Source organism: Bos grunniens, chromosome 17, assembly GCF_055505025.1.
Source record: "Bos grunniens cultivar Pamir isolate PY7600 chromosome 17, Bosgru_T2T1.0, whole genome shotgun sequence".
In the NCBI taxonomy this organism is placed as follows: domain Eukaryota; kingdom Metazoa; phylum Chordata; class Mammalia; order Artiodactyla; family Bovidae; genus Bos; species Bos grunniens.
This window is the reverse complement of record NC_141181.1, coordinates 37,433,616-37,446,488: the sequence shown is the minus strand read 5'-3', so window position 1 is coordinate 37,446,488 and position 12,873 is coordinate 37,433,616. Positions and strand designations below refer to the sequence as shown.

The following is a 12,873-nucleotide window of genomic DNA, read 5'->3' as shown; positions in this document are numbered from 1 at the left end:
TTGATTAAAAAGATGATGAATTATAATTTCAATTTTTATGACATTAAATAGACATAATTGAATCTTCTGAGAATTGCACACACATTTTCATATGTAATAGTCTCTTTTAATTTTTTATCTATCTGGACATTTGTTTTGAGTTCAAATTGAAATTCCTTGTGTAAGAAATTTATATTTTTCAGGTCATTACAAAATACACTTCTTAGAACTATATAATCTTTTCAACTTTAGAACTATGATTAATGGTTTGTTAATGACTTGTTGAAATTTAAGGTTTTTAAAGAAAATTTTCTATTAACTGCCAGTCTAAAAAAAGAATGCCTATTTAATATACATTGCCAGTTCACTGAAATGCACAATGAATTATTAATGTGAAAAGTATGTCACTTGTTGAATATTCAGTGAACCTATTTTTGAAAAAACTAACAGAATATGAGATATGAAATGTTTTATTCGTAAGTGAAAATCACTCAGTTGTGTCTGACTCTTTGCAATCCCATGGACTGAAAGTCCATGGGAATTCTCCAGGCCAGATAACTGGAGTGGGTAGTCTTTTCTTTCTCCAGGGGATCTTCCCAACCCAGGGATCGAACCCAGGTCTCCCACATTGCAGGCAGATTCTTTACCAGCTGAGCTACAAGGGAAACCCATTTTATTCTTACTTGAAAGCAAAAAGGCATAATTGTGGAATAATTGAAATCAGCATATTTTAATAAAAATCAGAAAATCATGTTTTATTAATTAAATTTCAAGTAATTTATATTTTCTCTAAATATTTGGGAGATGGATTAACCAAATATCTATTATGGAGTTTTTTAAAAAGTAAACTTATAGTCAAAAAGTGTTAATCAGTCCCTTTCAGAAGCTTAGGAATTACTTTACTGGGTGAGGCAGAAGTGTAACCTGCCCTCTCTCATCTTTCAGGAAGTTTAGTTCAACAAAACTGTATTCACAACTAGAGCTAATAAATACAGGGCATATAGAATGGCTGCATGCTTCTCTAGAGTTTTTTTGCACCATCTCCTGGACAAGCACTCACATTCAAGAAAGAGACAAGAATGCAAGCTTGGTTCATTAGCCAGAACACAACAGTTTAGAGACCATTTTGATTTCAATCAACTGTATTACCAGTATGTCTGGTTTAGTCCAGACACAGGTTAATCTTTTGATATTTGAAACCCAAAGAAGGTGCTTTCAATAATAACCTCTTCTAAGCTCTCTTGCTATAGAGTAATATATGAATAGAAATAATAGTATATGGCCTGGGCAATGTCACTCAGAATGGCGTGGAATACAGTTAGGGAATTCGATGAGTGAGTGGTACCAGATTTCATTCTCAGGCATTTATAAAAACAGAAATTAATCTCCTGAAATTCAAATTCCTCAGGCTACTAGGAAACAGACCTACTTCAGGCTCTGAAGAATTTTTAAAGTGCTGAGAACTTCAAATTTTCTTAAAAAATGAATGACTTTCCAAATTTTGTGAAGACTTAGTTTGTTTTAAAAAAAACTTCATGATTATAAATATCAATCTTTTAATATAGAATTAGGAAGTTGTTTTCTCTAAAGTTCTTTGATTTTTATTTACTTTACAGATGAAAGAAGCCTGAGAATTATAGATTAAAAAAAAGAAAATAGAGAAGAAACCAAGCAGAGAGAAAACAACAACAAAAAATTTTTAGCAAAACTGTAGCTAATCATAGAGCAGCCCTTGCTACAGTATAGATTATGAGTAGTTCTGACATTTCTATTATGGGCAACTTAATATTCACATATTATGCTGTCCCAGTTCCTAGAAAAAAAGGGATTAAGCTAAATTCACAATAGCCAGTGGGAAATGGTGTTGCTGGGACAATCAGGCTGGGATCTGTCAAGAGACATAAGTTCTTCTTACTGCTACTTACTGCTTCCACACACATAACCATTCCTGTGTGCTTAATGCTGTGCCCACCACCTGTCAGATATTGTGTTAGCTGCTGAGAAATCCAGTGCATAAGAAATACCATCCTCCGTCAATACTATGTAGTCGGATTTAGGAACAAGTGTAACATTTACTTACTTCTTTCTTTCTATTCTTATGAGAAACATAAATTAAGTGCCTACCAGTTTTGAAGGACTAAGGACACAAAACCTTGCCCAAGTCCCTGTGTCTCTGTCTTTTAAACACTGACTCAAGAGTTAGTGTTACTTGCTCAGTCACATCAGACTCTTTGTGACCCTACTGATGGGCCGGCCAGGCTCCTTTGTCTATGGAATTCTCCAGGCAAAAATACTGGAGAGGGTAGCCATTCCCTTCTCCAGGAAATCTTCCCAAACTAGATCTCTGGCATTGCAGGCAGATTGTTTACCATCTGAACCAGCAGAGAAGGGGAAATGTGAAGATGTAGAAACAAAGAATAGTTGTTGGGCCAGGAAACATAACAATTTAGACTATAAATTAGCCACATAGCAGAATCACCAAATTCCCAGTTTCTTGAAAGATACAGATAAAGACCTGACACACATTCCTAAGCTGGTTTTATTGGAAGCGGACTCCAGCAGATGAAAACTGCTGATCACAAGAACATAGACCCTAGACTGGTTGAAAACAGAAGGTTGACAATGCTTAAAACTTCACATTGATGCCAACTAATATAGGAATTATTCACAAGCTGATCACATCCTGGACCATGAACACTATAAAACTCCTCACTACCCACTCCAGGGCAGGTCATAGTCTTGAGGACATTAGCCTGCTGTGGCCTCCTTTGCCTGACAAATCAATAAAAACTACCCTTTTTTACTTTACCCAAATCTTTGTTTCCACATTTCTATTTAACACTGGTGAACACAGTTCAGGTTTCGACAACAGATATAAAATCCTGACACTTGTCCAGAAGCTTTTCAGACATGCAGAATATAAATGATTTGAAATGAGAGAGTAGCTATCTGAGAGAAAAGCAAATTAGTGTGATGATGAAACAGATCAGGACCCTATGGTCCTTGTCCCCATGTCCTCAACCTGCCTTTTGTCTGTGGAAAAGCTTTAGTCAAAAAATAAGTTTAATCAGAGAAGTGAGAAAAAAGCAGAAACAAAGAAAACCATCAAAGGAGAATGAAAAATAATAGTTTACCCATTAAGCATAGTCAAGGACCTGTAGTGCCTCCTCAAAAGAAAGATAGTGCTAAGTCGTATCCAACTCCTACAACACTACAGACTGTAGCCTGCCAGGCTCCTCTGTCCATGGGATTCTCCAGGCAAGAATACTGGAGTGGTTGGCCATTTCCTTCTCCTTGGGATCTTCCCGACCCAGGAAATGAACCCAGGTCTCCAGCATTGCTGGCAGATTCTTTACCAACTGAGCTATGCAGGAAGCCCACCTCAAAGGCTATAGATCATATTTGGAGCCATATCTGTGAGCTGTCTTATAGATACTGAAACTCCCACCAGGTGGAAGAAGTTAACAACATAATCACCAGACTGTTGTAGCCATGATATGAGCTGCCACGATTCCGAGAACTGACCTCAAAGAAATGGAAACAAAATGACTCTGGAACTAAAGACTAACTGTTTTCAAAACAATCAAGATGACCCTGGTTAGATGACCAATGACCAATATCAAGATGACTATCAGTGCTGATGGTGCTGTTTCTGCTTGTACTCCTTTTCTCTGTCTATAAAAGCTCTTGCCCCTAGATTGTCAAGTTTGGGCAAGGGAATTGGTCTTTGGACAGGCATCCACCCTCTCCCCTGGTTGCCTGCCAGCATCCAAAATAAAGCAAACTTTCCTTTCCACCAATCTGGCTTCTTTAATGGATTTTGAGTAGTGAGCAACCAGACCTGGGTTTGGTAACAATGAAGGGTCAGAGGAAGAAAACTAATATTAACTAAATACATATTATGTGTCAGACCTTCTATCTGGCCTAGAATTTACACCAAATACAATAGTCACAAAATAGTCTCAAATTCTGAAAAATACAATTCATAAAAGAGGAATCTCATAACACAAGCCACATTCGCATAGGATAAAATGTTTCATGAATTGCTAGGAGAAAAGACTTTATCCCTCAGGTTCTCCTCATATGGAATAAATCCTCATTATGTTAAAAATTCTTTACATATTCAACAGTTTATTTTTGGAAATACATGCTAATTTTTACTCTTTCTCTTCACTTTAGTAATAGTGATAATTACTGTAAAATGTAACAGGAATTATGATGATCATTCCTATTCCTTAAAATGGAACTCTATATACTGGTGGAGCTTCCTGGTGACTCAGGAGCTGGTGGCTCGTGCAATGCAGGAGACCTGGGTTTCATCTCTGGGTCATGAAGATCACCTGAAGAAGGGGATGGCTACCCACTCTGATATTCTTGCCTGGAGAATCCCATGGACAGAGGATCCTGGTGGGCTACCATCCATGAGGTCACAAAGAGTCGGACACAACTGAACGCCTAAGTATGCATGCATATGCTGGTAGAATTGCTATAATTTAATTTAGAATTCTTACAAGTATTGGCAAAACATCTATGTATTTGACTATATATGTATAAAAGAAATAAAGGAACTTAGAAATATCCTCAAGCAATACTTTTCAGTGTGTCTTATAAAATATAGAAATAACCAAAAACTTCTGCTTTACACGTGCTAAGCTTATTTGCATAATCTTCCAATAATTATTAGCTCTGACTACAGTTATGTAGTTATCATTCTGACCCTAAAAAAATATGTTCTGACAGCATATCAATTATACATACAAACATAGAACCACACATGGTGTTTACTGCATCCAGACAAAGTTAAACTCCTAACTCTGGTAGCTATTTTATAACTTACTTGCTATAGGGAAAAAATACCCCAAATACTATTAACCATAGTAGTGTTACATATAGGAATTTTGACTTAAATAATTGTACTAATAGTGCGCTTTAAAAAAAAAGCAAAGTTGATAAGACATATATTAACTATACTAAACTATATTAAGTATATTAAACACAATAATAGGGAATAGGATGAGATAAATAAAAGTAAATGCTACATATTAAGTGATTTACTAGTAAAAATTTGTCAGCAACTTGAAGATAGCAAAAGGATATTTATTAAACATAACACTCAATGTCAATTAAATAAAATTTTGTCCTCATTAAATAAGGATGAAAACATTACATATTTTTAGGTCTCTCAGCAGCTGGGACCATTTTCGGTTTCTATGCTGATTTCATCAGTCTCTGAACTCTTCCAGTGTCTGCAGTCAGACCTAAAGATTATTTCTTTATGCAAATGCTTTTCAAATATGCTGAATTTTCATTGAGTTCGACTTATTTTCCATGAAAACAGTTAATAAATGGGAAGCATATTATAATCACTTTATTGCTGAGTGACATAATAGGCATTCTGAAAATAATAAACAATTGCTTGACAAATACATTAAACTCCTTTAAACATATACTTGGCTGCTCAAAGAACAGTTTCTACATAAAACCTTGACTCTGAGCCACAACTGTTATTTATGAATTCCCCTTTTTATTTTTGTAAGTTGAATTTTGTACTGTTTCAGAATTCTTAAACTCCAACTTTTAGACAAGATAATTTTCACTTTAATTCGAGGTGAACAAATATACACAAAGATTAAATAATGGCTCATATAAAATATGTGATGTAGTCTCCCCTCAACCAAATTCCCTTGAAAAAGATAATACATATTAGTTTTATTCAGATTCATTAATATTGCTAAGCAATACTTTACATTTTCAATAAATCAATAAAATATGTAGTTTTAGAAATTGTAAATATCCAAAGTCTCCCACTTTAAACATTTAAACCATTTCTATGATATTCTAAAGTGATATCATTAGAAGTATTTACTTTTTTACTTCTTGTGAATACACTGAGAGACCGAATGAGTAAACATGTTTTCTCAAAGTGCAGAACTTAAATATTTCATTTCAACTTACTGTACAACCTGATACAATGTTATATTTGTTTCTTTGTGGGCAAAATGATACAAAAATGTTATTATAATAAGTTGAATGGATTTTGCTCAGAGTGGTTCTCTTCTCTGAGATCAACTCAACTAAATTCAAATTTTAGCATCTTGCAAAAACCTAATCAGAAGAACTTAAAGACAATTTGCAAAAAATATTAAATGTAAAACTGATTTAAAAAGGCAAGAATACCTTTGTAAATTCAATTTTCCACTATACATAAGAGGGACTAGAATACAGAAAATTCATCACTAATGTTGATAAGCAAAAGTTAATCAAGCAGATGAAACAAAGCTAATCAAAGTGCAATTATGTGTATATTTGTTGTATAATAGAATTTTTCTTCCAGTGCTTCCCCATGACTTTCTATCAAAATTAGAGAGAAATCTAAAAGGTGATGCTCATCCAATCACTCACCTTATGTGGGTGATGAGGAGTGTGGTGGTGGGAATGAAGAAATCGTCCACCCTGTCAAACTGCTTCCCCACAGGCTGGGTGTGGATGGTGTGGTGTGGTACATTCCCACTGGCCAGGGTTATCACCTAAACAGAACATTGTGTTTAGATCTTGGCCAAGCATGTCCTTAATAGGATCAGAGATGAAATAAATCTTTGGTATTTGTTTGCATAGACTCTTTATTTTAAACCTTAATATTAGTGTATTATTAAGCAAATTGGAATTCTGTTTGCTTATTTCAATGTAGAAACTTCTGTTTCTAAAAAGGAAAAAATGGAAAACATTTTTTCTTGAACAACTTCTGCTTAAAATATAAAATAAATTTGCATATTGATAACTTCTATATTATAAAAATGTTACTGCTTTCATAAGAAATATAAAAACAAGCATACATATGATGCAAATTATTAAATTTGATTCTTTTTTCTTTGTTCCTCCCTTTTCCTTCCTTCCTTCATAGCTTTATTGAGGAGTAAATGATATGTGAAAAACTCCCCTTCTATAGAACATAGTTGGAAACATAGGACAGAAAACTCCAAAATATATCATTTGAAATATTTTTGCTGTTAGAAATCTTAGGTGGCATTACATTTTATTTTTTTCCTTTAATAAATTGAAAATAATAGATTTAAGCAAGTTTAATCAGAGGTTTTTTTCAAATATTCACCATTAATTGATTTTAAAACTTTCAAATTTATTTAAAAAAAAAAATCACTACATTTAAGCTCTTTTATCCCATTTTGCACCAAATTCTTTGTTTTTCCTTCTGATTTCTCATACCTCCACATTTGTCCTATTGTCTCTGCTTCACAGCCATTGTTCTGTATGAGCCTTTTAATGTACTTCCTTGCCTTTATTTTACTTCTTTTAAGCCCTTTCTACATGCGGTTACCAAATTAAACATCCTAAACTATTGAGTGCCTAATAGACTTTCCTCCCTCAAAACTGAGTGTCTTCCTTTGGTTTTTAAGACAGAAGTAAATATAATTTTTTTTTTAGTTTTTTTTCCCCCTGAAAGGTTAATTTTTTTTCATTGCAATGATTATACTTTCATGGAGTTCCATTAGAAATTGCCAAGTTCAAGAAAATAGATTAATTATTATAACAGTCAAGATAGGTTCAGTCACATTACAATCAAAAACCAAAACAGAACAGAAACAAATACTTACTTCTTTACTGCTTCTTTATTTTTTAAAGATAAACATTTTGTTTTATACCTGTTACTTTCCCAGAGGTCTTTGGCAGGATATCTATTGCTTTTAGTATTTTTATTCTGTTTTCCATGAAGAAAGAACAGCCAACTACCTGGAATATTTTCATTCGTGGCAGACTTATTTTGCCAGAACTAATCATATGGCTCCACCCAACCAAAAGGATACCCCTCTCCCCTGTCATTTGCCCAGGAAGAGAGAACCAATGTACATGGTTAAACTTTAAAGACATTGTACCTATTTTATTCATGGTTATCTTATTAATGTGTATCAGTGAGAAAGTCGTCACTGGACTTCAGCCACTTATAATAATGTCTACGAGACTATAATAAAACTCAACAGGATTATAACAAAGGAACTCCCCAAATTTTTTTCCGTTAGGTTGTACAGAGGTATATATTTCTCAGTATGCATGTAGATGCATTTGAAATTAATAATAGTACTGACTGACAACAGCAATAATAATACTGAGGGCTTGCTATGTGTTAATATGTGTTCTAAGTAGTTTACAGACACCACAGAATTTAGTGCTCAAACAACACTCTGATGTGTGTATTGCATCCCACATCATTCACACTCCTGAAGGCCGATTAACTGAACCTCTCTTCTGCACTTGTCATTGTCTTAGACTGTAAAATATGCAAAGCCACACCCCCAGTTCCCTTCAGTCTGGACTCTTCCCCCTGATGGGTCTAGGCCCTTCTTGATCCTGGAATTGAGCAGGAAGTGGTGAATTGCCAGGTTCGGGACTGAGTCTACTGACTCCAAGGACACAGACTGATCTGGGATGCACTTTGATCAATAGGTGCACTCTTGCAAAAATCCTGGCTCATTTCTAAGAGTGTCCTGCTGCTTGCTTCTCTGTGTGCGATGGCTGCAGTAGAGGGACACCACTTCCCACTGTCACCTCATCTGACTGGGCCTATGTCCTGGCCAGTAGAAGAATACAAGGACTTTATTCCAAGTTGTTCACTAGATATATTTTCTTGTCAAATTGTTGTGTGTTTGTAGTACAGGCACTGCATTTATGTTGTAAAACTGAAGATGACTGATACGTGAGTTTTAGAATTTTATGGAATTTCTTGTTTTCATAAGACATAAATGCCCATTAAAAAGAAAAAAAATAACTATGATAAATCTTTGAGACTTTATCTTTAGAACAGTAGATGGAAAATCATTGTCTTAAATATTTAAAAGTTTCATGACAGTTTATGGGTTTATATTAATTAATTATAAATATCACATAAAATAATATATAATAAATATTGCTTTCAGACTGGACAAAGACATACAGATTTAATTATATTTATAACATGAAAACACAGAGAAGGGCTTTCAGATCCTTGATAAAATGTTGTGCATGTTCAAGTTTAAGAGGGTAACATTATAAGATACAAAACATTAGAGCAAAGAAGTACTTCCTAGCCTCATACCCTAGCAGTCTCTAGATGTGAGTCTTTCACCATCATGGCACAGGGACAGTAGCAAAACTGAGAGCTTGACAATGGTGTTTGGTTTCAATTCAATTTTTCCAAAGGAAAATCAATTCTCTTTTTCAAATAAATCTTAGATCCCATTATTTTGGAAGACATTTCCTGATAATCTTATTGGGAGACAATTATCCATACATATTTTGACATTTCTGCTGAGTCAGGTCTTTCTGAGCAAAAAAGTTTGGTTAAAAGATGATGGCATAGCAAAAATGCCTTTGGAAGTTGGAGATGAAGTATTGCTCCTGAGAGATTTAGGGACTTAATTCCTCTGAGCCAATTACTACATTGCCAGGATACTGACATACTCCTCTACTCCAGGAGAAGATTTGTATATTTTTCAGAGTAACAATCTCTATTTCTCACATGAGATGGTGGACTGAGGTGCTGCTGCTGCTGCTAAGTCACTTCAGTCGTTTCCGACTCTGTGTGACCCCATAGACGGCAGCCCACCAGGCTCCGCCGTCCCTGGGATTCTCCAGGCAAGAACACTGGAGTGGGTTGCCATTGCCTTCTCCAATGCATGAAAGTGGAAAGTGAAAGTGAAGTCGCTCAGTTGTGTCCTACTCTGTGTGACCCCATAGACGGCAGCCTACAGGCCCCTCCATCCATGGGATTTTCCAGGCAAGAGTACTGGAGTGGAGTGCCATTGCCTTCTCCAGGACTGAGGTGCTAGCCACCTAAAATAACTTAGAAACTCATGATTTGAGTCAGTAGCACTGTGCTGGTTATTCAGGGTGACTCTAAACTCTCACTGCATCACCACATGAGGGTAGGCACTGCAGAATAAATGCTAACAGGTTCCATGGATAAGAGACAGTCTGTCCTCTGATTCAGAGACCCTGTGTTTCCTGCCAGTGTGTCTATATATCTGTTTATCTATCTATCACCAACTTATCTATCACCTATTTATATATCATCTATCTGTCTTATACATACCTAAATGCACACACACACACTCTCCATATAAATAAATTTTATTGTATGTCATATTTTAAGAGTAATTCTCAAATACTACGTTTTATTTTATATTTTTAGATGTGAGACTAACCATTCACTTCTACCCAGCATATATTTTAAAAATTTACTAAATCTTATTAGCATATTTTTACTAGACATTCAGGGGGAAATAACCCATTTTTAGATGGTTATATAGTGTGTGGGATGATTCTTAACATCTCTACAAAAGTCATTGTCAAAATGTGTGTATATATATGTATATATACATCTATCTGTCAATTTCAAATCATAAGCAAATTCTACAAAAATGACAGTAAGTATTCCCCAGTTAGAAATGAACCAGCACTCAGATAGTAAAATCTTGTGTGTTTGGAGAAAACTGAAGACCTGCTTTGAGACTCTGTCTAACTCTCCTGGGCTCTACTACACAAGCTACACTCCCCACATACCTTTCTAAAGAGATGAAAAAAAGAAAATTCGAGGGAAGCTGGAAATTGCCAAACAATCCATCATAGTCACCCCCTCCTCCTGCACAGTGGTTGTCATTATAGGTTATTCCTTTGGCATATAAATCTAATGTTTGGAACATCTAAACTAAAATATTTCCTAACCAAAAATGTATTTGTGTATCAACTTTTTTTTTCCCCTTTCTTTGAAGATCTAGATGAAAGAACATCATTGATACTGAAAGTTTTAAAGATCATCATTTTCTCAGACACATTGAAAGGGACTTACCTGCAGTGTTGGAGAAGTCTTTTCCATTGTACCCCAGCTGAGCACCCAGACCTGGTCATGAGATTTGTCATAGTGTAATTTAACTGGGACGGGGTCTGTGCTTACTGCCTGTAACAGATAAGGATTGAAAAAGTTTTCAGACCAAAATATTAATTTAAAACTCGGCCAGAAATTATGTAAAAATTCAAGAGCTTAGATGTAGGATTAATAAATGTATGTTGCCCATAGATGGACCTAGAGATTGTCATACTGAGTGAAGTTAAATCAGACAGAGAAGGAGAAATATCACATGACATCCCTTATATGCAGACTCTAAAAAGAAATGATACAAATGAATTTATTAATAAAACAGAAACAGACTCACAGACCTAGAGAAATAATTTATGGTTGGGTGGGAGTAGGGATAGTTAGGGAGTTTAGGATCAAATTTACACACAGCTGTATTTTAAATGAATGAAAAACAAGGTCCTACTATACAGTCCAGGAAACTGCTCAAGGTTATGTGGCAGTTTTGATGGGAGGGGAATTTGGGGGAGAATGGATTATTGTATATGTATGGCTGAGTCCCTTTGCTGTCCATCTGAAGCTATTACAACACTGTTAATTGGCTATACTCCAATATAAAATTAAAAGTTTAAAATTGCATGTTGCCAATTAGTTTTCTAAATCCTATTTTGATTAATTTGGAAATATGATACTTTATTCTAATATGTTTTTACATGATTTTATATAGTTTTATTTTCATTCATTACCTATGCAAATTGTGTTTAACAGAGAAGCTATTTAGGAATTCAAGGTATAAATGACTAATATGTGCATTTTAATCAGTTGTTGAGTACAGGTAAGAACTATATTTATACTATTAGATTTTTCTATCCCAATGCTAGTTATGGGATTTGACCATTTATAATGCTAAAACACCAACAATCTAATATATAGTTGCAACTATAATGACAAATTACCTAATTTAGTTTCTTTAATGAGAAATCTAAAAGCACAGAAAAAAGAGAAGCAGCTTTTTGCACTATACTTGATATGATACATGCATTTTTCTGCTAATATTTATACCTAGCATTTACGGAAAACACAACTTCCAAAACATAAATTGCTGCCAGGAAGTTATTTCACTCACCTTAATTCCAGGCTATTGATATTATAACCTAACACTCCACTTCAGTAATTTCCTATAATAGTTACATATTTTCTAACATAATACATAAAACAAATTGTATTCAATACAACAACCCTTATCTGATATTGAAAGCATTTTTTTCCCCAGAGCTCTATTGAATGACCTTAGAGAATTTCCCAAGTTAGTTCATAATGTAATCCTCTTCTCAATGGGCTAAAAGTAAACTATAATTGTTGAATATATAGAGACTCATATTTTAACTATCACAACAGCAACTTGGTTTTACTGATGTATTTCTTTCTAAAATGTTGGCCTGTATTTTAGCTATTTAAAATTCTCAATACATTGAAGTAATTATTGGATTTCTGAAAAGACCTGTTTAAACATTTCTGTGTTAGTGTCTTCAGCTCTTTTCTTCTAGCTAACAGAGCTATTAAAATACTTTGGTTTCAGGTGGGCAGCGATGTTGTCAGGGAAGGTAGTCCCCTTGGAAAGCAGCAGAGATTCAAGTCAATGACTAAGCTTATTCCCCTTTGAGAAGTGTGAATTTTCCCAGTCTTCCTAGAGATGAGGGGTGGTCACATGTAGTTAAGATGATGAATGATTTCTGAAAATAAAGCATTTCCATGGAAAGAGACAATAGCAGGAGGAGACTTCCATGCATCACACTTTTCTTTTCTTCCTGCTTTGAATGTTGTCATTTGAGAATATTAACCCTCAACTTCTAAAGACTTCACACTCCATTTTATGCTAGTATAGCTCAGCGGGTAAAGAATCCACCTGCAATGCAGGAAACACAGACAGCACAATTTTGATCCTTGGGTTGGGAAGATCCTTTGGGGAGGAAATGGCAACCCACTCCAGTATTCTTGTCTGGGAAATCACATAGACAGAGGAGCCTGATGGGTTACAGTCCATGAGGTCA

At 34.9% G+C, this 12,873-nt stretch overlaps 1 protein-coding gene across 5 annotated transcripts in view; it reads right to left on the bottom strand.

Moving 5' to 3' along the window:
* The window catches only part of FSTL5 (follistatin like 5), a 937,973-nt gene that overhangs the window by 54,074 nt on the left and 871,026 nt on the right, over window positions 1–12,873 (bottom strand). For all 5 annotated transcript variants that reach the window (XM_086345931.1, XM_086345933.1, XM_086345932.1 and 2 more), the window contains 2 exons: window positions 10,817–10,924; window positions 6,382–6,506 (listed from right to left, as the gene is read on the bottom strand). In XM_086345931.1, the coding sequence (XP_086202057.1) occupies window positions 6,382–6,506; window positions 10,817–10,924 (233 nt within the window). The remainder of the gene's footprint in view (window positions 1–6,381; window positions 6,507–10,816; window positions 10,925–12,873) is intronic.